We start from the raw sequence: 25,634 nt of genomic DNA, 5'->3' as shown, positions 1-25,634 counted from the left end.
TTTCATTCCCGGCTTTTACAACTTTCCCTAAGCAATTTCAGGAAGATTTACTGTTTTGTGCTTTTACACACACACATACATACACAAGCACACATGCACACATTACCATGCAACCACAAAATGATGGTATACTTTTTTCCTTCACATACAGTGAAAGTGAGTACAATGCTTACTGATCAGACAGTTTAAAGTGTGTGAATCAGACAGTTAATGAAGCTGTAATGAAAGGGTATGATGGCACAGCAGTTCAAACCAGCCGCAGCAATCACCCCACGCACTACAACACAAGTCAGAGCAAGTGGCTGGCTGACAAGTAGATCCAGTACTCACTGTTGTTTTCATGCAGTAGTTAAGAGCTTCGGGGCATTCTTTTAAATTAAATCTATTTTTACATTTAGCTTGCAGGAGGGCTTTGTCTTTTATGAAGCTTTTGAAAAGCTAGCTAAGCTAAAAACACTTTGATTTAAACACTATGACCTTTAAACATGTCAACTACCTGCTACTAAAGCATTCTCTGATTTGTTTTTTTAAGCTAATAGTAGAATTCCAGTAGCGGAAGCAGAATTGGCTCCATGGTGGTTACGTTTGAGATTTGTGGGAAGAGTTCCTTTTCCTGACAGTATGTTTCAGCTCCTTCCATAGATGTTCAACAGGATTTAGATCAGGGCTCAGAAGGACACTTCAGAATGGTCCAATGTTTGTTTCGGAGTCATTCTTGGTGTTTTCAGCTGTTTGTTTTGGGTCATTATCCTGCTGGAGGACCCCATGACCTGCAACTGAGACCAAACCTTCTGACACTGAGCAGCACATTTCACTCCAGAATGCCTTCATAGTGTTGCGATTTCATTGTACCCTGAACAGATTCAAGACACCCTGTGACAGATGCAGGACAGCAGCCCCAGAACAGAACTGAGCCTCCTCCATGTTCCACTTCAGGTACCATCTTCTTTTCTTTGTATGCTTTATTTTTGGGTCATTGCACTGATGGCTCTTGTTGTCCAAAGGACATTCTTCCAGAAGATTTGTGGCTCATCAATATGAATTTTGGACAATTCCAGTCTCACTTTTTCAGGATTTGCCTTCAGCAGTGGTGTCCTCCGCCGCCATCTTCCATTAGGTCCTCTTTGGCTCAAACAGTGACTGATGGTGCGATCTGATACTGATGACCCTTGACCTTGGAGTTCACCTCTAATCTCTTTGGAAGTTGCTCTGGGCTCTTTGGTTACCATTTATATGTATTATCTGTCTCTTCATTTTGTCATCAGTCTTCCTCTTCTGTCCTGTGGACCTTAACCTTCTGAATAATCTGAGCAGCTGTAGTCTCAGGAACATCAAGCTGCTCGGAGATGGTCTTATAGTCTTTACCTTTAACATGCTGCTCAGTCATTTACTCTCTAAGCTCCTGAGACAACTCTGTCCTCTCTGTGACTACTTTTCACCCTTAAAACAGACAGACTGACTGATTACAACACCGAAGACACCTGTGACGATGATTACAGGACACACCTTAGTTTGACATGTTCCTGTGGTCAAAATAACTACCATCCTTTTTGTCAAGGCCAGTTTTATTAGTTTTTTTTTTTAATTTTTATTATTGTTATTGAAGCAAACTTTAAAACGTCATTATTATTTTATTTTTCTTAATATTGTTTTTGTCAGTTTCAAGTTATTTCAGTTATTTCAGTGACCATTGTGGATTTTTCTTTCTTAAACCAAAAAATATAAATGTATCTATGACTGTATATAGCAAAACAATTAATCAGACCAGAGATGTTTTTTAGACTCTGGAACATAAATATGAGAATACTGGATATTTCCCATCCATGGTTTTAGTCTTTTGACTGTGGAAACGTGTCGAACATTTGAGTACCTCAAGGCAGAATCTAGAAATCATGCATTCACATAGAGAAATATAATCACCAATTTGTTCCCAATTTACAGTTTTTTGAAAAAAAAAACAACATTTGGTAATGTTTAGAAAAATACACAAGTTACAGGCATCTTTTTAAAACTAAAATAAAACAAAAGTAATAAGTGCAGAAAGCAAAACTCTTACATAAATAAGGAGTTTTAACTTCTTTCACATTGAAATGACATTATAACTTGTTGATGTATTCAGTTACATTTCTCTTTTACTATGTTATGTTTTACTTTGAGCTTCCATGGTGCTAAGTCCTCGAGTTTGGAAAAGCTTCCTGCAGAACATGTAAAAATGTAGGAATGGTTAGCTCATGCACTGGTCAGCTCTTCACCAGAACACCTCCAGCCTGTCCATGTGGCATATGTTTTCATTCAGGGGGTTAACAATCTCTTGAGAGACAGAGTGAGACACTTTTTGAAAAGATGCCCAAGCAGTGCAGACCAGGCCATGCTAGGCCAAGCCAGAGAAGACAAGCTTTCAACTGTTTTACTCGTGTCACTGCAGCTCTGAGGGTTGGCTGCCGTTCTGTCCGGACTGGCAGGAAAGAGAGGAGGCTGTAACTGCTTACTTTGTTAGTAAATACAGACATGTAGGCTCGGCTTCAAGAGTACTTAAGTGTAAGAATACAGACTCATATACAGTATATAAGTCTACTTTATACACTTTTTTACAATGTTGAAATCACTCTGTGAAGTAAGAAACAGTGTCATCATATCACAGCCTTCCGAAACGACTTCCCTGTGTTGGCCTCACTTGTGTTGGATGATTCATGTAAGAGCAGTGAGAAAAACTGTTGAGTACTTCTGGTAACATGCAAATAAAATAAAGTTGTGTATCCTTTAAAAACTTTCCTTTACAACCTTTGTTTTTACTAACTCTTCAAAAGAGGAGGGATCTACGGAACAATTTATTACCAGAAATGTAATAGAGTACCCACAGATGCAGTTCATACTAATTCAAAAACAGAATTTAGTAACTTTTCATAGTAATCTTTGTTTGTTTTGTGCAATTGTCATCTATTTTTAATGACGATTTCAAACATTGAAAATTAAAAAAGGTTTAAACATATAGTTAAAGCATCACTTCACTCATATCATAAACTTTACTCAACAGTTAGTTGGTTACTTCCTCTGAGCAACTGAGAATGGTCTTCAGCTGCTGCATTCCTTACTTGTAAACAGGGCAGGACTTTTGAATGAAACCAGATTTTTTTTTAAACTGACTATCCACCCATTTTCTTCTACTTATTTGTGGTCGCCTCACAAAGGCAATGGGTCCAGGAGGGAAGCCCCAGCCACACTCTCCAGCTCCTCCAGGATATTTTCCAGGTGTTTCCAGGCCAGAGAGGATACAGAATCCTTCCAGTCTTCTTCAAGTGGGGCATGCGTAGAAAACCTCCAGAGAGAGGTGCCCAATAGGCATCCTAAACTGAGGCGGTTTGAACATTGGCTTTTACTCTGAGCTCCCCTGGATGATAAAGCTCTTCGACTTATCTCTAAGGCTGTGCTTGGCCATTTTTAAAAAAGCCCATGTCAGCTCTTTGTATTTAGGATCTCATTCTTTCAGTCAGGATCTGTACCTCATCACCATAAGTGAGGGTTGGAATGTAGATGGACCAGTAAATCCAGAGCCTTGCCATTCAATTTAGCTTTTTCTTCACCACAGCAGACCAAAGTGATGCCCTCATTACTGCAGATGAGGTCCTGATTCATTGATTCATCTTCCACTCCATCCTCACTCATGAAGAGACTCCCAGATACATGAACTCTGACACCTGTAGCAGATACGTACCCCAGACCAGAAGGGAGTAGTCCACTTTTTTCTGGTTGAGAATCATGGCCTCAGACTTACATGCTGACATGCTGAAGGTCATGGCTTGAAGATGCTGACAGAACCACATCATCTGCAAAAAGCAGAAACAAGACCCTGAGGTTCCCATACTAGACGCTCCTCTCTACAGTACCTTGAGATCCTGTGTAGAAACACAACAAACAAGACTGGAGACAAGGGACAGCTCTGGCAGGGTCCAACCGGCACCGGGAATGAACTTGACTTTGTGCCAAGAAAGGACATAGGTCTTTCTTGCTTTTGGTTCAACAGGACCCAGATGGCCCTTAAAAGTGACTTCAGCACCCCATACTCCAACAGCACAACCTCACAGCCTTCTACAAATCTACAAAACCTTGAAGACTCAAACCCCCTTGAACCCCTTAGCAGCTCTGCAAAGGTGAAGATCTGGTCCACTGTTCCACGACTAGGATGAAAGCCACACTTCTGCTGCTGAATCTGTATTTCAGCAATTGACCAGAGCCTCCTTTCCAACACCCTGGAGTAAACTGTTATATAGGTTGAGAAGTGTGATTTATGCATCAATAGATTTTCAACACTCTCTAAATGACAGCTATATTCTCATTCTTTAACCGAAAGTATTTGATTTCACCCACCTCAACTTCAGGTAAGCTGGAGAAAGTTTCCATCAACCCAATGCTATGGACTTAAAAAAAAGCTTGACAGCAAACAATGATGACACTTTTTTCAATACTGCACTCCACAGAATCAGTTTAGTGCACAGCTCAATGTCAGTTTCAGTATCATCACAGCCTACAAGTGGTTTTGCTCTCAGCTGGGGAAATGTTTCATTTCTGATAACTAAAACACAGTCCCAACAATGATGTATGTGCTTTTTTTATTTTGTTTTGTTTTGTTTTAGTAAAGCTTGCAGCCATTGTCAAATGTCTTATTTTAGTCTTATATTTTAATCTACCTCGTCTTATCCAGCTCTTTGGTTTTAACCTCTCTGTCATTTTCTCAGCTGTCAACCCAACGCCAGAGGTCCCTTTGATGTCTACAATTCTGGTCAGCCTTCTGCCCCTGCTGGTGACAGGGATTGTGGTTGCCGGGATGTTCCACTGGTACTTAGTTAATCGGCGACGCCAGCTCAGTCAGGAATGGGAAAACAAATTGAAGCTGCGCAAACCTAAAGCCAGCGGTCTGGACTGCAGTGACCCCTGTGCCATCATGGTGGATGATGACGGGTCAGACAGCAGTTCGACTCACGCTAACAGCCTAAATCACAACACTGAGCCGCTGCCTATAGAGTTGGATCTGCTGGTAAGCATTTATTTAAGTCTTACAGAATTGTTCTCAGCTTTCCACCCATTCTAATTGTGCTTGATTATGTCCCAGGTGGGTAAGGGTCGCTTTGCTCAGGTCTACAAGGCTAAACTGAAGCACACCACCTCAAATCAGTTTGAAACAGTGGCTGTAAAAATCTTCCCCTATGAGGAGTATGCCTCCTGGAAGAACGAGAAGGACATCTTTTCTAATACAGACCTCCGACACGAGAACGTCCTCCACTTCCTGACAGCTGAGGAGAGGAAGGTAGAGAAACAGTACTGGCTCATCACTGCCTTCCAACCCAGAGGAAACCTCCAGGTTAGTCTACCACTCTTATGAGAGGAGTCCCATGATCCGTTTGAAGGGTGTGAATAACTTTTAGAAATGCAACAAATTTTAACATCTTTCTGCCCTATAGGAGTACCTGACACATCATGTCATCAGCTGGGAGGAACTGCAAGTGTTGAGCAGCTCTCTAGCTCAGGGGGTGGCCCACCTTCACAGTGACCGACTGCCCTGTGGACGCCCCAAGGTGGGACCTTTTGAATACATATCCATGTTTTAATGTTTCACAAACACTATACTAGATCTATGAATTAAGTCAAGCTATAATATTCATGTCATTGGCAACAACTAGCCAAAAGGTACCATATAACAGGATGTAAAAGTCAGACTTTTGTAAAAATCTGCCAAACTTTGAAAGCTTTTAAGTTTAGGGATACATTTACAAACATACAATTCTGACATGCAGAACTAGATCATTCTCACGTTATAGATGGGAGAGAGGAAAACTAAAAAGTGTCAAAAGTAATTTTATTTATCACCCATTGTCAAAACGCAATAGGCGGGTGATAATGTTCTTGCCCCTGTTTGTGTGTCTGCCTGTTACCACAATATGTTATGAACCACTGGATGAATTTTAATGAAACTTTCAGAAAATAATCATTGGATGTACATTTACAACGGATTAATCTTTGGAGTCAAATCAATTCAAGATGGCTGCCACAGCTAATTGACATTAGCCAACACAAAAATGGCTATATATAACTATTTTTTTACAGATATGGAGCTAAATCTCGATTTGGTAGTAGCTGTGAGTCATTAACAACACATACTTTGAGCATGACAACTCATGATATTGCATGATGAATTTGTGGATAATGTTATTTTCAAGGTTTAACCAAAACAACTTCAATCATTTCTCAATATCAGATGATCTTAGACTAAACCTCTTGCATGAAAGGCAGTGAGTGATATGCATTCCTTCAAGAAGACTAGGCCTTTATTAAGATTAAGCATTAATTAACAGGTTGACTAAGGTGTTATCAAGTCCCCAGACAATTTTGGATGTATGGTATTCAAAGCACAGTCAGACAGGCCAACCATTTACAGACCATCACAACATCAGTAAATCATGTTTGTTCACTGAGAGGAACAGTGGAACAGCAACATCCTCCCATCTGCTAAATTAAGAATTCAAAACAGTAAAAGTCCTGCTGAAAGATGGAGATCAAGCAGCTGGACAAGTAGCTTCCCTAAATCACTCCTCAAGAGGAGAAAAAAACCCATCGAGGCCAAATGCCTGGGTGGGAGCAGACACACATTTCACAGTGGATGATAGAAAAATCTCCCTGTATAGCTACTGTTTATGTCTGTGCAGCTTTGTTGAACTTGGACACCTGCGCCAAAATGATTCCACCATGGACTAAAGGAAGTAACACGCCACTTTCATGGAGTCAGTCTCTACCTGCAGGTTTTTCATCTTTAGAACCGGTATCTCACAGTGCTGCACAAAAATGCGGATGGCATTTGTGAGGGACTCTCCAGAATGTCTGCAAAAGTTTGTGTGGGTTTTCAATCTCCCTGTGTGAGTCACAGGGCTGGGCATTTGTGTTGCATGCATTTTGAACGTGCTCAAAACAGAAAGTTTCTCTTAAAATAGTTGCTATAGCACATTAAACCCTTCTCAACTGGGTTTTTGCAATCCTAGAGCCCTAGAACTGTATTGTTTTTAATTGCCCTGTTAATTTTTTTGCTTCTGGATGGAACTGTGTATTTATTTCTAACTGGACACTGTGTGCATTGTTTGCACTTGTAAAATAAAATGCAGTGACATGTTTGTGTATAAATCTTCCTATAATCTGTCAGCCACAGTTCCGTTCAGCTTTAAGGAGGCTTCCTCCCCTCTCTTGTGTTACACTGTTTTACCATTTGACCGTCCCAGTCAAAACTCCCACCTGACACTGTCTCTGGAGCGGGTCAAGCCAGCATGGGCTGAGAGCTTGACGCCACTCAGGGCTCGCTTCCCCACCTCACTGAATGACTGGGAAAAAAATTCTACGAACAGAAGCCTTTTACTGCTGCCGATTGAGAACTGGTCTCAGACAGTCATATCCCAGTAAGATACTGGCCTAGGGAGAGTGATTTCTGCTACAGCATGATGTTGAGCCTAAAACTCTTTAGTTGAAGCTCATAGACTGTGTGGCAGTGCTGGCTCTCTAAAACCCCAACCAACATTTGTAGGACTGAAGAAGAAAAGTATTCCTGATAGCATCAAATAAAGTTTTTCACATAGTATCGGATGGTTAAACCTTAACACAACAGCAAAATCCTACTTATGTGAAGATGCAGTTTAATGTGTTTTTATGTGCCTCATATCTCTTGCTCTGGTACGGCCACTTAAATGGAAAGCTTCTTTTTGGAGCAATTCAAATTCCAGCCTTACGTGTTCTGATTTCTTGAATACCACACAGTCTTCAGTTTAAAAGACACCCACAAATTGAAGGCATGAGTTAATTTTTCCAAGATATGAGCTTTTTTTCTGTTCTCCGTGTTGGGTTTCAGTTTCAGATTTGATTTAAGTGTTTACTGCACCAGTGGGACACCCAGTGGCTGAGTCACACATTACGTCTCCAAATCTGTGAAACAATTTCTGTTTGTGAAGATGAAATTAAAGGAGATAATACAGAAAGTTGTCCCTTGTGTTGAACTAAACTGAATTTAAATCTTTTCCTACTTTCTTTATTTCCCCATATTAAATGCTCAGACCTTCACGGACTCAGTCAACACAGCTTGCTTTACATTTGTTGTCACATTGATGGTTTTTCCTTTAATTTGCCACTAAATCATAAGTTTGCTGCACCCGTAGGTGCCCATCGTCCACAGAGACCTGAAGAGCTCCAACATCCTTGTGAAGAACAACCTGACCTGCTGCTTGTGTGACTTCGGCCTGGCTCTCTGTCTGGACAGCAACCTGACTGTAGACGATCTCGCCAACAGCGGACAGGTCTGTGTCTGAGCAGTCTTTTGTTTTGAATATATTTACAGTAAAAATAAAAAAAACCCCACAAATCTTCTTTTCATTGGGAAGGCACTATGTCTAAATATACAGGACAACGTTTGTTCAGACAAATGACTAGTGCAACATAAGAAATCAGCTGATAACTTAACATTTTTAGATTGTTGACTGACACATTGGTTGATCGAAAGGTGAAGGCGGACGATAATGGCTTTGCCTGTGTCTGTGTTTTTGTGTGACTGTTGCTATACAGACAGCTCACCTTAGAACACATAAAAATGACTATACAGTAATTCAATCAGTTTTACAGATACTGTGCTAAAATGTGGCATGGCTGAGTCGTTCCCAGCACATACTCCAAGTGCTACTCCTTGTGTGAGGTCTTTGCTTCAACGTTAGCATTAACTGCTAGAGTCAGCCCTGTTTGTTAGCCAAATATCCCATGAATCACTGAACAAATTTTAATAAAACTCTCAGAGAGTAGTCACTAGATGTACATCAACCGATTAACCTTTGGGGTCTATTCAATTCAAGATGGCCACCACAGTTAATCGGCATTAGAGAGCATAAAAATGACTGTAACGGTCAATTTTACAGATATTATGCTAAAATTTGATGTGTTAGTAGCTGAGCGTCATCCACAACACATGCTCTGAGAGTGACATCAGAGAATAGTGCACAGGGTGGCACATTATGTTATTTTTAAGGTTTGACCGAAACTTCTACAACTTTGTCATTTCTCAACAGAAGATGATCTTACTCTAAAATTCTGGCATAAAAGGTGAAGGGCGATGTGCATTCCTTCAAGGAATGCCAGGCCTTTAATTATAATCTTGTAACATTGTAATTAATATGCATCAAGGGTAATAGTTTTCTAAATCACAAAACTTCCTTAACTGCATGTTTCCGATTGTAACATGTCCTGTGTCACAGCTGATGATCTTAGTCCATCTGACAGTTGTTAGGGGCTTTGCCAAAAGCTGTGGGATTTGAAAGCTTTTCTTTGCAGTTATGGTTACCTTTTTGTTGGCAAAGCCCAGGATTACAGCAGTGTTGGTGAGGTTTCTGATGTGTTTATTGTGCCTCCTTCTAACAACCCCCTTTTTATGGGTGTGTGTTTTGATGAGACAAATCTTTGTTTTCTGTCAAAAGAAAAAGAAAAAAAACCTGACAGAGACAAACCAGACGTCAAGGAAAGAGGAAATTAAAGGTTTTCTCCTAACTTATGACATTTAGAACACACTAGCTGTTAAGATTTTAGTTTTTTGAGTTAATTTTTGAGTAATCTTACGTTTTTGGTTCATTGTTTTCATGTTTCTGTTTTTTTTTCTTGTGATCCATGTTTTTTGTCCATTCCCTGTAATGTTGTGTAGTTTTGCCCTCATGTTCCCTGTGCCATCACTCAGTAGTTTTCCATGTCAGCCTGCCTCATACATCTGCCACATCAGCTACTTGTTTGGTTCTGTTAGTAAATTAGTTAAATTGAGCTCCTTGTGTCGGTCTCCTCCACCCCCTCTCCTAAACCTGACACGAACGCAGCGAAACCAAGAGTTATTTTTAAAATGCACTCATCCTCCTAGACATTTTCACACATTTCTGCTGAAGTTCGTTTGTTTCCTACCGAATTAGACCTATGTGTCTTTATTTTGTTAGCTGTCATTAAGTGTTCCACTCACAGGTTTGAAGCTGGAAAGTCCCAGATTTAAATAGAAACTCCACATGGGTGTTCATGTGGTCTTGTCTTCTTTGCCCCGTGACAAAAGGTGTTTCACACAAAACAACTGGTATAATGTCTGCAGCCAGGAAGCCTGCTTGAATTTGTGTGTAAAAACAAATTTTTAAAGATTGAAAGTTTTGCTTATTTGAAAATTTGTGATATCAAAGCAGTGTCAAAATGCTGTTTAATATGTCTTGTGCAGTACTTCATATATTTCAGGCCACTGAAGATCAGTGATAGAAAGAGCTAATGGAGGACAGCCACCACTCACATTTCTTGTATAAAAATTAGTGCTGGTTCACATTAAAATAAAAGATTATCTTGGAAATAATAAACCATTTGACTGGGTTGATAAAACTAAAAGTTACCTGTCAGGCCATAACGACCCTTGTTACATTTGGAAGAAAATGGGGAAGCTAGTAAGCCTGAGAACACCATCCCAACTGTGAAGTACAGGAGTGGCAGCGTCATGTTGTGGGGGTGTTTTGCTGCAGGAGAGACTGGTGCTTTTCACAAAATAGATGGCTTCATGAGGAAACAACAATGTGGAAATAATAAAGGAACATTTCAAGACATCAGCCAGGAAGTTCAAGCTTTGGACACAAATGGACAATAAGCATCAGCATGCTGCCAAATTTGTTACAAAGTGGCTTAAGGAAAACAAAGTCAACATTTTGGATTGGATATCACTAAGACCGACGGCAACATGACAGCTTAGTGGTTAGCACTGTTGCCTCACAGCAAGAAAGTCCTGGGTTCATGCTCTGGGTTGGACCTGGGGTCTTTCTGTGTGGAGTTTTACTCCGGGTGGTCCGGTTTCCTTCCACAGTCTAAAAACATGCACGTTAGGCTGCCTTCAGGCCTAAAAAAAAAAAGAGATCTGTGAACTCAGTGGGATTTGCCTGATTAAATGAAGTTTAATAAAATAAATAAAATAAAGCCCTCATCTCAATTCTATAAACAATTTGTGGGCAGGACATATTTCTCACCTGTTTCTTATAATGTATGTGAATGCTTTCGTACAGCGTCCTGAGATGGTTTTTGTTGGGACTTGTAAAAATAAACTGAATTGAATTATAAAAACCACGTGAGTTTAGTTAAAAAACAATTTCTGGTCAAACGAGGTCTTAACTTAAAAATGGCTGTTTTTATGAGGTTATATAAATAAATGAAAACAGATCCTTGAAGAAACATTGTTTGTGAATAAATTTGACAATCAAAATGCAAGCATTTATCAACCCCTAAATGCAGCACGCTGACGGACTTATCTTGTCATTGGAGCTTTTGTTTTCAGATTACATTAGGAACCAAATCAGTGAACAGGTTGTTGCACTTGTACATGGTTGTACAGGTAATGAGCATCTGTTACCATGGTGATCTGGCAACAATCAAACCGTTTCTGCTTCGTGGCACTAAAATTTCAAACTTTTAGCTCAACATAGCAGGAAATCCTCTTCATCCTCTCTTTGCTGTTTGTTTGTTTATATAATTATTATTCATGAAGTGTATTTCAGTGCTCTGTATATGTATGATTGGTCTACATGTGTTTTCTGCAGGTGGGCACTGCACGTTACATGGCCCCTGAGGTGCTGGAGGCCCGACTCAACCTGGAGAACATCGAGTCCTTCAAGCAGACGGACATTTACTCCATGGCCCTGGTGCTGTGGGAAATTACATCAAGGTGCAAAGCTATCGGAGGTCAGTGTGCGCAGACGTACACCCTTATTGCAAACGTGTCTTTAGTAACTTTAGACACACAGTGCCATGGAACACAAGCAGACAATCACAGCTGAAGCAAAGCAAATTTGTTGAGAAGAAGTGTCAACCACTGAGATGAATCAGAGGCAATGGAAGCTATGACTCTCTGCAGACTGACTGCCAGTGGTATCATTGTGTAGTCGGGGGTTTTATTCCACAAATGAAGGATTTAATTGTTCGTGCACAAAAGAGAACTCACAGTGAGGGACATGTTCATCGTGTGCGTTTACTGACTCTGTTTGAAGTTAAACAGGGTTTGCTGCTGCATTGAATTGACGTGCTGAAAGTGAAGTCCAAAAGCTACATCAAATATTTGAGTAAATAAGGATAACCAGACAGTTTTCACATAATCTTTTCTGAAAGGCACTGACAAAACCTTGAGCTTAAAAGTTTTCTTCCAGTGATTATTTTCTCCTGTACCTGACAAAGTGTTGCACCAGTGGGTGTTAGAAAGAACAACAAATGTGAGATTAGAAGAACTCAGTTCAGCAGTTGCTGAAGAAAATTAAAAACAAACAAAAAAAAAAGAAATCATAGGGTTTCTGTTTTGCTTCACGTGTTCTAAGAAGTTTCCAACGGTAACAAAAGCAGGTTGGAAAGCAGTCAAGGTTTGATGAAGCGGTTTACAAAACCACAGGGAAATACAACCCCAATTTCAAAGAAGCTGGAAAGTTGAGTAAAATGTAAACAAAAACAGAACAGAAACATGTGTATTCACAATGGAATGCAGTAAACATATCAGATGTTGAAACTAAGAAATTGTACCATTTTTGGGGAAAACATAAGGTCATTAAATTTGATGGCAGCCACACATCTGAAACAAAAGTTGGACTGGGGCAACAAAAGGCTGTGTAAGTAACTGGTACAAATAGGAAACAGCAGGAGGAGCATTTAGCAACTAAATAGTATAATTGACTACATATCAGAGAAGACAAGACATAAAAAGGCATCTTAAAGAGAAGTAAAGATGGGCAGAGGTTCACCAGTGTGCCAAAAAAGAAGAAGCCAGATGTGAACACCATTCAGTAATGCTGCTGTCTTCTCTGAACCAAAGCTCCTTTAAAATGGACTGAGACAAATTGGAGAACTGTTCTGTGGTCAGACGGATCCAAATGATGAGTGTCACATCATCTGCACTAAAGAGGCAAGGGATCATCTAGCCTGTTAAAGTTCAAAAGTCTGCCTCACTGATTGTATGGGGGTGCATTTGTACCGATGGAATAGGCAGTAAGACACCATCGTTGAAGAAAAGTATATGCATGTTTTAGAACAACATATACTCCCATCCAGCAGAGAAAACCCAGGACTGTTGAACAGCAAGAATCCTCCATCAGAGCAGAATGTGACAACATTCTCCAAAACCTCCAGCAGCTGCTCTCCTCAGCTCCTGATGTTTACAGACTGGTGGTAAAAGAAGAGGAGCTGCTTCACAGTGGGAAACATGACACTGTCACAACTTTTTAAAAAGGTGTTTCTCCGATCAAATTCAAAAACGACCTTATATTTTCCTAAAAGTAATACTGTTTCTGAGTTTAACATTTGATATGTTTACTGTTTCATTATGAGTAAAACATGAGTTTATGTGGTTTGCAAATCATTGCATCTTGATTTTGATATACATTTTACACAATGTCCAAACTTTTTCAGACTTGCTATTATATTTGATATACAACAAAATTTCATTTCAACTGGCAAAAATAAATATTTTATTTTTTTATTTTTGTTTAATTCAGTAATTAATCATGATTAATTAGAAACGAGTATGAAGTGTTTCAAATAACCTGGGAGTTTTTACAGAATAACTTCCTTCTCCTTGCAGAAAGTACTCACTGGTATCGTTCTGTGTGACTCAGATAGTGTAGTCAGAAGACACTGGTCTACAGTTTCCTGTTTTGCAGGGGCTGAGGATATGTCGATGAGGAGGCTGATGGTCTTGTCTTTCAGACTGCACCTTACCCTCAGCTCCAGGTCTCTGCAGCAGGAATCTGAGGAATGTCTCATGTGTGAGGGAGAAAATCTGAACTCTGTTCTTGCCCTTTTTGGGGCAGAAAACCAGGGAGGGGGAGCTGCAGCAGTTACTGTACCTGTTTCAGCTGGCTGTGCATGAACCGAGCAGCAAGTTAGCGAAAGAAAGTCTACACTTTAAGGGATAGTCTGGCCATTTTTGAAGTGATGTTGCATCAAATAGTGTCAATAGCTGGCACCTTATCAAAAGTGACATCAGTCATAGAGTACAGAGTTGGAGACAAGTGCAGAAGTCTTCCTCCAGGCTAGGCTGACGGCTAACCAAACGAAGGCCCTCATTTGGTTGGCCATTAGCTAACTAAACCAGGCTTATAAAACAACTTTTTCTTAAAAACGACTGTGAAACGAACACTACATTTTCTAATACTAAACCTCTACACTTCTACATGACACCGTTTGTTGAATTTTGTTTTCTCAGTCAAACAATGTCTATGTTCCTACAAGAGTGTATATATGTTGAACTTTGATAGACTGTGTAAACTATATATTATTGGTGCTGAGGCTGCTGAACGCATCAGATCACTTGATCAGCACATCTAGTCGGTCCAGAGGTTTACACTCAGAGACAGGATACATTCAACAATAGAATTTTGTGCATGTGTTTAGTCGGTGCTCTAAAACGCAGTAAGGCAGTCTTTAAAACCCCACTGGTTTCTTTTGAATAGCTGCTTTTTCTTCTAAACAGCCTGAGACATTTAGAATGAGACAGTCACATTCCAACATGTGCGTGTTTGTGTATTTTCTGCCTGGAGAGACAGAGGAATGGGGATGTATGTACCAAACAGACGTCCCCATCTGACCCTGTTTCTATATCCTAATCTGGATTTGTGTTTTTCTGTGTGCAAGTGTGTGGTTTTCTTCTGTCTGCACCGCAACAACACGGGACAGAATAGTGGACTGAAACACTAGCCTGCGCTGGCATTGTTGTTGTTGTCAGTTATAGGACATTCTCCATGTGTCTCCGAGCATTTTATTTATGTATCCCGAATTAGCCTGCAGGGCGCGGCAGGGTCTGCATGTTCTGTCTGAGCCGAGGGTGTGCAGAGGAAATGAAGCACGGCGAGGAGTTTGCGCAACGCCAAGGAAAAGACTCGCGGTCTGTGGAGGGAAACAGCTATTGGCAGCACTTGTCGAGAAATTGACGGTCACATCCTGCTGCCCTAAAGGTGCTTTCAATCTGATGACCAGCAGGGAGTCAGTCTTACTGCTGGAAGAGGAGGTGCAGGTGTTTTCTGAAAACAGACTGGATTAGCATATCACTTTAAGGGCAGTTTAAGCTCTGTAATAGCTGACTTTCTCCCATTCTAAACGAAATTAATTGTAGTTTTTTTAGAGTTGATTGTGAAACTGAAAATGTGACTAAGTTAAGACTGTTACTCTTCTTATATTTAAAAAGCAGACAACTTGCAATATTCGTGTAAAAATGAGACCTAGAATTCCTTGAAGGACTGCCTATCTCTGCCAGAGATTTAAACTATGTTCAGCTTATGATTGTGGAAAGATGGTGTTGTGGCGTTTTGTTCAAACATTTGCACAATTTTATGCAATATTGTGAAAACCTTGGAGACCAAATATTATTATGAAAGTCTCTCAGCTAGTACCAAATCAAATTTTAGCTCAGTATCTGTAAAGGTGACTGAGTTGTAGCTGTTTTTGTGTTTAATAAGGTTTATTAGCTGTAGAGGTCATCTCGGATTGGGTTGACTCCAAATGTTAATGTTTTAGATGAGCAGCCAATGACAGTTTCAGTAAAAATCTGTCAAATAGTTCCTGAGATGTTTTGCTAACTGACAGTGTTGGTTGTAACAGTTAAGCCAGAAAAAGACTGAACAAACTGATCAGGAGGGTTGGTTCTGTCCTGGACTGCTCTGAACCCCATCAAGGAGTGGGTGAGAAGAGGATGCTGACCAAATTTTATTGGTCATTATTTTAACTTCATTTTACTGTTTAAATTCTGTTTCGGACAACCCCTCTTACTCCCTGCATGATGTTATAGCCGCTTTAGACGTCTTCAGTGACAGGCTGCTGCATCCACCATGCAGGACAGAACTCTACCACAGGTCTTTCATCCCATCAGCAGTGATGCTTTACAACCAAACTGTGTGAGCAATCTTCATATCTCTCTTCTGAGCAATAAACATGGATGTGCAAAATACATACCATATTTTCTGGACTATAAGGCACACTTTGAAAGCCTTCAGTTTTCTCAAAGAACAACAGTGCGCCTTATAATGGAGCACCTTATATATGTAAGAAGTCATAATGTTTTAGGACAACTTTGGTAAACTATAAAGCCGCACCGCTTGCAGCATTAAGGCTCAGTTATAGTTGCGTTTTGTAGCGTTCCGCTGGACTCCGTACACGGCGTTTATACTTTGACGCTAACATCGGTGCAGTATTCTTCCGTGAGTTTTGAACCGTTTGATTATCTTTGTGATCTCTATAGAGGGATCATAGAAATGCTGATACAGGCGAACCAGCTCTAATAGAGCACAGAAATCATCCATTTTGAATGGAAAATGACAAAAATTGGGAGGTGCACATGCATAAAGGTGCGCCTTATAGCGCTTTTTATATGACAAAAGTTTGAAAATGGACCATTCATTGACTGTATGTATAGAGTTGGTGGCTGCAGTAGATCAGTGGTCAGTGCCAGTTTCGTAACTCTGAGGCCACAGGTTGAACCCAGGTTGTGTCAGGAAGGGCATCCAATGTAAAACAACTGTCAGATCTTTTGGGCGAGTTCGCTCGCTAAGGTGACCCCTGCAGGAGGGAGCAGCTGAAAGAAAAACAACAACAGCAACTGTATATATTGATTTACTGTATTTTATTTCACACTGTTTTGTTTTTATTGCTATTTGTGGTCTCAATTACTATATTACAATTTTATTTTGTTACTTTTTATGGTCTATATTATATTGCTGGCGATGAAGCATGTTCATTTCCCAAGATGAGGATAAATATAGAGCTATTTTATGTTATCTTATTTTAATGCTTAAGGTTTTGCAAGGATGTGGCACAATGATGTGTGGCATGATGGAGCAGTGGTTAGAGTTGCAGAGTTCTCCCTGTGCACACTTGGATTTAATCTAGTTACTCCGGTTTCCTGCCACAGACCAAAAACATGAATGTTAGGTTAACTGGGAACTCTAAATTGTCAACAGGTGAGAGTGTGGATGGTTGTTTGTCTCTGTGAGGGACCAGGGTGTCCCCCGCCTCTCCCACAGTGACTGCTGGAGCTAAACACCAGCTCCTCATGACCCTGCACGGAAAAGCAGGTAAAGACGGATGGATGGATGTTGCACATTGTGTGTATCTGCATGCAGAGCAGGTAGCTGACATCTGATCGCGAAAACCTTCTGGAGAACACATTTAAACAACAAGGTGAGAACTCTGCTGACCCGTCGCAATCAGATCATCCAGAACGGTCATAAAGTGGAAGGTCTGAACAGCCCCCAGAAGTTGTCGATGTGCGGTCAGTGATTGCTTTTTGTGAGCTTCATTAAAATCCGTTCATTGGTTCATGAGATATTTTGCTGACACAACAAACAAACATGCCTTATTGTCCGCCTTTTGGCCAGATTTACCTATTACTAGTTGCTCTGGACATTTGGCCTCTAGCAATCACATTTGGACTTTCAGATATCAAGTTCAAGAACCTCTGCTCTAGCTTATTTTTGAACGCAAAACCGTCTCTCTCTTACATTCGTGCCTGTGTAACAACAGAAGTAAAATGACCCGCTTAATTCTTTCCTTCCTTTAGCGTTTCAGCGCTCCACTAGCTGTACTGGCATTTCACTTTCACCGAGCCCTAATGTGTGCGCCGCAGACCTGCCACAGGAATTCAGCCCACAGCGTTCTCTTGAGATGGGCGGATGCTTTGTTTGGAAGGGGGCAGGTTTATTTTCATGGTTTATTAGGCCTTATATAAGTTCATTTATTGTGATTTGGGATGTTTTCGCATCAGCGTCATGTTGTTTACCACATGACGGCTCAAGGTGTCCTGAATGGCTGTATGTCTGGCCACATCGGATCCAGACAGTGGGGTTTCTGCTACCCTCCAGGCCACAAAGGTTTCAGACAGATAATCTGAAAGGGAAACTGTCGTAAACCGCTTCCTTTTCCTTTGACTGGATCTGCTCAGGTTTTAACAGAGGGCTGCAGACATGAATGAAACTCTGGTTGGAGTCAGTAGTCAAATCTGTTCTCAAACCACAGATTAAATTCTTCTCATAACTTTGAAATGTCCAGAGAAGAAAAACACGACACACCCTCTATAGACTCTAGATATTTTTAAAAATATTTTTAAACCTCATTCATATAAAAAGTCAGGACTTGTGAATGAGATCCAAGATCAGTAAATAAGTAAAAATTTATTTGTATAGCACATTTCAGCAGCAAGGCATTCAAAGTACTTTACATCAAAAAAAATAAGTAGAATTACATTACAATCATCAAAAACATCATTAAAAACCTCAGAAAAAAAAAAAAAATCATAAAAATCACAGAGCAAATACACTTGATAATCATAAGGAGATCAATATGGTCAATATGTAATAAGATATTTTGTTCAGAGCAATTGAATTTGTTTGCGGACTACTAATCAAAGGCAGCTCTAAACAGGTGAGTTTTCAGCCTTGATTTAAAGGAGTATAAGTATTTCGGCTGTTTTGCAGTTTTCCGGGAGTTTGTTCCAGATTGATGGTGCATAGAAACTGAAAGCTGCTTCTCCATGTTTGGTTCTGGTTCTGGGGATACAAAGTAGACCAGAACCAGAAGTGTTCTGGAGGGTTGATACAACGATAATAAGTCTTATAATGTATTGTGGTGCTAGACCGTTCAGTGATTCATAAACTAATAGAAGTATTTTAAAGTCTATTCTCTGAGCTACAGGGAACCAGTGTAGGGACTTTAAAACTGGTGTTATGTGCTCTATCTTCCTGGTTTTAGTGAGAACACGAGCAGCTGCAGCTGTTTGATTGATTTTTTTGCAGACCTGTGAAGATACTGTTGTAGTAATCGAGACGACTAAAGATGAACGCGTGCATAATTTTCTCTAGGTCTTGTTGTGTCCTTTAACTCTGGAGATGTTCTTCAGGTGGTAGAAAGCCGACTTTGTAACTGTTTTATGTGTGTCCCTTAAGGTTCAGGTCTGAGTCCATTACTACACCCAGGTTTTGGGCCTGATCACTAGTTTTTAGCTGTATTACCTGAAGCTGCGCGCTGACTCTTGATCGTTCCTCTTTAGGTCCAAAGGTAATAATTTGGCACATTCACGCACTGATTTGTTCTAAGCATCTGTTCAGTGCTAGGATAGGTTCAGAGTCACCTGGTGACATCGTAATATAGAGCTGTGTATCATCTTATGGTAACTAATGTTATTACTTGTTATAATCTGGGCTAGTGGGAGTATGTAGATAAGTGGACAGTAAGGGACCTTTTGTCATTCTGAGATGGGTAATAATAATAAGAATTTTGAAGAATAAAAAAAACTTCCCTTTTTAAAAAAAAAAAAATAGAAAAAATCTGCTGTCAATAATGTTTTTCCTGTGTCTGTTCATCTGTGTCTGTCTGTTAGCATAATATCTCACGAGTCACTGGACAGATTATAATGAAACTTTCAGAAAGTAATCATTGGATGTACATCTACAAATAATTCGCTTTAGAAAAAAACCTGATTCAAGATGGCTGCCATCAACAAACTGACTGTAAAAAACACAAGAATGGCTATAACTCAATCAGTTTTACAGTTACTGATGTAAAGTTCAGTGCAGTAGTAACTGAGACTATTCCCCAACACATATTCTGAACACAAACAGAGTGCAAGATCTTTGTTTAAAAAAATATGCCATCAACTATTACAGTCAACTCTGTCTGTCTGTTAGCAAAATATGTCATGAACCACTAAACAGATTATATTGAAACTGTCAAAAAATAATAATTATTAGATGTGCATCTACAACTCATTAACTTGTGGGGGCCAAACCAATTCAAGATGGTTGCCACAGCCAACTAACCTAAAAAAACACAAAAAATTGGCATAGTTCAGTCAATTCTAAAGCTATTGTGCTAAGATTTGGTGTGGTTGTACTATCCCTCACAACACAGACTTTAAGTGCTTCTCATTGCGCACGATCTTTGCTTAAAACTTTAGCATTTAGCAGATTTTATGATTCACTGCTTAGATTTAAGTTAAACTTGTAGAAAGTAATCACTGGATGTCTGTCTACAACTGTTTAACTTTTGGAGCCAGTCTATTTAACATGGCCCCACAACTAACTGCCATTAGCCAACAGAAAAATTACTATAGCTCAGTCAATTTTACAGATAGTGGGCTAAAATTTAGTGTGTTAGTAGCTGAGAGTCTTTCATAAAACGTACTGTAAGCATTACATCTCACAATTTTGCTTCAGATTGTACACAACATCATTTTCAAGGTTTGACCAAAATGGCTACAAATCTGTCATTTCTTGACATAAGATAATCTTAGTTTAAAACTCTGACATGAAAGGCAGCGGGCAGTGCTTTGAAAGTTTGAGTTACTCATTACAGATCAGCTTGTTTTCAGCTGCTCTGTGATTTATTCTGTATGCAGTCCAGGAAAATGTGTGGTATTTCTACCCGCCCCTCTGTAGGAGCTCTAAACAGCAGAAACCTGTGGACAATAACAGTTGGGGAATAAATAACCTGCAGCAGTCTGGGCTGAGCCAGGGTGGGACTTGGTTTACAGTACTAAAAATGAGGGAAGTTCCATATGTCAAAACAGGAAGTGTAGGCCTGTATAGTCAGCTTTTCTGCACATAGTCCCAATCCTGGGCCTCCAACTTCCTGACTAGGGATTCAGCCCCAACTTCCTCACTTCCTATTTGAGGACAGCAGCACACACACACACACACATACACACAGACAGATCAGATCTGTGTGATGTCTGGGAAAAGCTTTATCATTTCAGGCAGTTTTAGAAAACAATGTTACCATTATCAGCCATATACTTTTATCATGTCTACAGTCACTTGTGTGGAGTTAAGCAGCTTTTTATTTCCTGGGAGAATTCTAAATTGCTTCCAACACATAATTAAGGAGACCAATGCATAATCATTGAAGCACTCTAATTGTGCATGTTATTCTTTTGTTTCCATCACAATTTTAGATTTGTATCTCCTCCCACAGGCTCTACTTTTGGTAGTAGTACATGGTACAACGTAGATGAAATTTGCAAAATACATTAAAGCATTTTCCAAAAACAACAATAGGGTTTTGGCAAAAGGAGTGAGAAAATCCAGCCTTCTTTGCAGCTCCATAGCTCAGGCATATATTACAGTAAAAACATTATTCAGTTTAAACAGGTCACAAAAAGTTGGACTTTATGTTTCTAAATTCGATCTTGATACCTTTACATTTTTTACATAATCACAGTTTATGACTTTGGGTGATTTTACCAAGGAATCCTCACCTGACAGTGTGATGATGTTTCACTCTAACTTTGGGCTGTCAGAACTTTCCAAGAGAGGAAAACAAAACTCTCTTTATTAGGTTTTGGTACTGACATCAAGAATCAGCCATTAGATAACACAGATGATTATTCCCAAAATATTTCATTTAGATTATTTGGATTTATGACACTGAGACCTGAAGAAGAAGCACAGTCTACATACAGTATCAATCTCTCCATGTATGACTCAATAGTTTTAGGCCAGTCTGACTCGGGGACCAGATGACAAGGTCTCAGTTCCTCTGGACTCAGTGGATCTGTTAGGCCTGGGCTTTTGGAGCTGTAGCCCCAAATATTTTCTGCTTAATCCTGTAACAAGACAGAAGAATTAATAAAAATAATAATAATCTGTCACAGGGTGTCTTGAATCTGTTCAGGGTACAATGAAATCTCAAGACTATTAAGGCATTCCAGAAAGAAATGTGCTGCTCAGTGTTAGAAAGTTTGGTCTCAGCTGCAGCTCATGGGTCCTCCAACAGGATAACAACTCAAAACAAACAGCTAAAAACACCAAGAATGACTCAGAACCAAACATTGGACCATTCTGAAATGGCATCTGAGCCCTGATCTAAATCCTGTTGAGCATCTGTGGAAGGAGCTGAAACGTGAAGTCTAGAGAAGGAACCCTTAAAACCTGAGACAGGTGGAACAGTTCAGGAGGAGTGGGACAAAATACCTGTGGACAGGTGCAGAAGTCTCAGAGAGAGATACAGAAAGCACTTGATTGTCTCAAAAGGTTTGGAAACAAAATATCAATATTAAGTTTTGGGTGCCATCAGTTTTGTCAAGATCAGTTTCATTGGTTTGCTTCTTAAACAAATCTGTTGAACCAAAATTCAGAAACAATGACAGATTTTCATTCGTTGACTCTTATTTATTTATTTATTTATTTATTTTTATTGCTTTTGTCAGTTTCAAGTTGCTTCAGTGTCCAATGTGGATTTTATTTCCTTTAACAAAAGGGTACAAACAAATTTGTCCATGTCTGTATGTTTGCCTAAAAACACAAGCAGTCTGGGTTGTGCTTGCTCTGTATCTTCTACAAGCAGCATCTGCTTCAATGCATCTGCTCTATCTGTGGCTACTAGTTTATTCACTGTGACTGAGCCATATGTTCACCCCAGTGTAGGTGCTTTAATGTATAACAGTACAATTTTGAAAATATTGAGCTTATTGCTGTGTCATGGGAAAACGAAAAAATAAAAGAAGCACAATACTATAATTGTATGTGATTATGTTTACTGTGAAATAAACAGCGGAACATGCAAAGGGTAAGTGCATGGATGCAAAATTGTACCCATTTTGTGTCGAATTGGCACAAAACATCCACTGCTGGGTACAAAATAAAGATCAAGTGGACCGGCCCCTTAAACTAGATGTTTATAAGGCTCCTATATGTAAATAAAGATAGGTTTACAGCCAAACGGCTCTTATTTCACAGCAGCTGTGAGCTTCTTAGAGTCTTTTCCTCAGCACCTAAGACAACCTGCAGCTGTTGTGAGCTTGATTTCACGAGGTCTGGATCTGAAACTTTGTTTTTCCAAGTGTGTTATTGTTTCAGTTAGAAGCTTTTGAGTTTTTACCCCATCTGATTGTTCAACAAAGAATTAAAAAAAAAAAAGATTACAGTTTCAGTACTCTGGTGTGACTAATTGCCTGGCAGCAGAAGTAAACTTTTTTTCTTTTTTTTTAAGAAAGGATTTTCCATAGCAGGCCTTTTCCCTTGTATGGCAGCATAAACAGGCAATTTATTTCCCACTGTCAGCAATATTGGTGCCAGTCTATAAAACACAGTTGGAAATTACAGCTCAGTATGTTTGTGGGGAAATTACTACAATACATTTGGCTTTTTTTTATCATGTTAACACAAAGGGCCCCTTGTTATGCTTTTTTCTCACTTTTCTCTTTTTCTTTTTTTCAGATTTAATCTGAGCTGTCACTCTTGTGCTTCCTTAGATCAACAAGGACATAGAAACGTTGCAGATGCATTGATCATTTGATTTTTCCTAACCTGACCCGTTGGTTGTGTTCGTGTTTTTCAGAGGTGAAGGCCTATGAGCCAGCGTTCGGTTCTAAAGTGCGAGAGCACCCCTGTGTGGAGAGCATGAAGGACAACGTGCTCAGAGACAGAGGGAGACCTGAGATCCCCGACAGCTGGCTCAGACATCAAGTCAGTCACACATATAAGCCACACACTGCAATAAATACGAACCATATAGATTATACAAGGTGCCATAAACAGATTACAGAGCAGTAAAACACAGAACTGGATGACAGTGTTGAGTCTTTTATGGCAGTAATCCTAAAGCATGGACTAACACACAACTATAAACTAATTTCCAAGAAATTCTTCATAGATTTACTGTATTTCTAATGCCCTACATATATTATTATACTATTATACAATACCCACCTTAAAAAACGATTTTATTTTTCTGCCATAATCTCTCTTTCTGCATATTTATGAAGAAGCTGAAGACAAGGCAGACATGTTCTGCTTTCCATTTGTTCAGAGCCTGAGCAGTTCTGACCAGTCATGTCTGAGCAGGCTCTGACTACATGCAGGGAAACAGCCTGACATTCTTTCTCAACATCACGGACGAACAATCTGATCATCAGCCGTGTCGCTGACTGGACCTTAGCCAGCGGGTTCAAAGATTTCTTTCTGCTTCAGAGAAGAAGTGGATTAGCTTTACCTCCAAAAGCTTTATTTTACTAACTTTACGGACATGTTTGAATAGGAAAAGAAGTGCATCAGCTCTTTTTGGCCACAGATATAGTAGCATTTTTGTGTAGCATTGATTTTGACATATTACCATGTATTACAGAAATAACAATTAGACCAAAGACTCACAGATAACCTGGTCAGTAACACCTTTCATGCATTAATACTTAAAATTAAAGGCCTAGGATTCCTTAAAGGAATGCAAATCGTGCTGCTTTTCATGTCAGTTTTAAACTGAGATCGTTTTGTGTTGAAAAATGAGAGTTGCAGCCTTTTTTGTCAAACCTTGAAAAAAGCATTACGCGCCATCTCATGCTATATTGCAAAATGTTCCACTCAGATTATGTGTTGTGAATGACCCTCAGCTACTACCAGCTCAAATTTTCGCTCAGTCTCTGTAAAACTGACTGGCTTATACCCATTTTTGCGATGGCTAACATGGACTAGCTGTGGCAGCCATTCTTAATTAGACTAAATTAAAAAAGTCAGTTGTAGATGTACATCTAATGATTGCTTTCTAAAAGTTTCATTCAAATTTATCAAGTGGTTCATGAGATATTTTGCTAATAGACTATTACACAAGTATGCTCACATAGTTAAAAAAAAATTTGCCCACCTTTGACCTTTCAGTGATAATCAGTAAGATCATGGTAAAAGAATAAAAAACTAAGATCCTGAATGCTCTTCTCCCTTCCTTCCATTGCAGGGTGTTGCTGTGATCTGCGCCACCATGAAGGAGTGCTGGGACCACGACCCCGAGGCCCGCCTTACAGCCCACTGTGTCGCTGAGCGCCTCTCTGAAATGGAGGACGAGCTGGACAAACTGTCCAGCCGCAGCTCCTCGGCAGAGAAGATCCTGGAGGAGCTGAAGATCCCGATCGCGGTGGACATCCCGGCGAAGGAGGTGAAAATCAGTGAAATCCAGAACATCATAGCCGTGGACAGCTCCGTGAGCGACAAGAAGTGAGACGAGGCACTGTTGCCACAGAGGCGCATGTTCTGATTTGATGGGAAGGGGTTGATTGTTCAGGAGCTGGAATCTTGCAAGACTTTGGGGAAGGCTGTCACCGAGTCATATCTATTCATAACCCAGCAAAAATCAACCCTGGGTGATGCTATCGGACTTCGTCACTTTGAAAACACGTTGTAATGAACTGTAAAAGCTTCGGAGCCAAAAAAAAAAAAAAAACAACAACAACCAAATAACTAACTGGAAAACTCTTTAAAGTTGGTTTGAGTCTGCAGGCATTTCTCCCCAAAAATATCTCCATACCAGAAATAATAGAGCAATGCGAATAAAACCAAAAATGTTTGATGTGCACTTTATTATGACACACTTATGCATTACAGATGTTTATCATTTTTGTGTTTCTGTATCCTAACATGCTTTGACCTGAAAGTGCCTTTGTGTGTTTAAATTTCAGCCAAAATGTCAGCAGAGACGTTGCCTTAACACAAAACATGCTGCAGACTCTGTCATAAACGGCAGGTTATTATAGGAAAAGAGATCAGTGTGTCTAAGTTTCTTTGTGTCTGAATGTGTTTGTGTTGTCAGACTCACCGATATGTTAAAGCTGTTTG

The 25,634-nt window shown here is 39.8% G+C and overlaps 1 protein-coding gene across 2 annotated transcripts in view; it reads left to right on the top strand.

The window, feature by feature from the left end:
- The window catches only part of tgfbr2b (transforming growth factor beta receptor 2b), a 54,855-nt gene extending 29,546 nt beyond the window's left edge, over positions 1 to 25,309 (top strand). Inside the window, exons 4-11 of one of the 2 annotated variants that reach the window (XM_017436098.3) lie at positions 862 to 936; positions 4,734 to 5,032; positions 5,108 to 5,356; positions 5,457 to 5,570; positions 8,187 to 8,324; positions 11,610 to 11,751; positions 23,371 to 23,498; positions 24,760 to 25,309. In XM_017436098.3, coding sequence (XP_017291587.1) covers positions 862 to 936; positions 4,734 to 5,032; positions 5,108 to 5,356; positions 5,457 to 5,570; positions 8,187 to 8,324; positions 11,610 to 11,751; positions 23,371 to 23,498; positions 24,760 to 25,020 — 1,406 coding nt within the window. In that variant the 3' untranslated portion in view covers positions 25,021 to 25,309. The remainder of the gene's footprint in view (positions 1 to 861; positions 937 to 4,733; positions 5,033 to 5,107; positions 5,357 to 5,456; positions 5,571 to 8,186; positions 8,325 to 11,609; positions 11,752 to 23,370; positions 23,499 to 24,759) is intronic. The other variant, XM_017436099.3, reaches the window with a different exon arrangement.
- The last annotated feature ends 325 nt before the right edge of the window (positions 25,310 to 25,634 follow it).

Source organism: Kryptolebias marmoratus, linkage group LG16, assembly GCF_001649575.2.
Source record: "Kryptolebias marmoratus isolate JLee-2015 linkage group LG16, ASM164957v2, whole genome shotgun sequence".
Taxonomy (NCBI): domain Eukaryota; kingdom Metazoa; phylum Chordata; class Actinopteri; order Cyprinodontiformes; family Rivulidae; genus Kryptolebias; species Kryptolebias marmoratus.
Note: the sequence above shows the minus strand (reverse complement) of the source record. Positions and strands in the feature narration are given on the sequence as shown.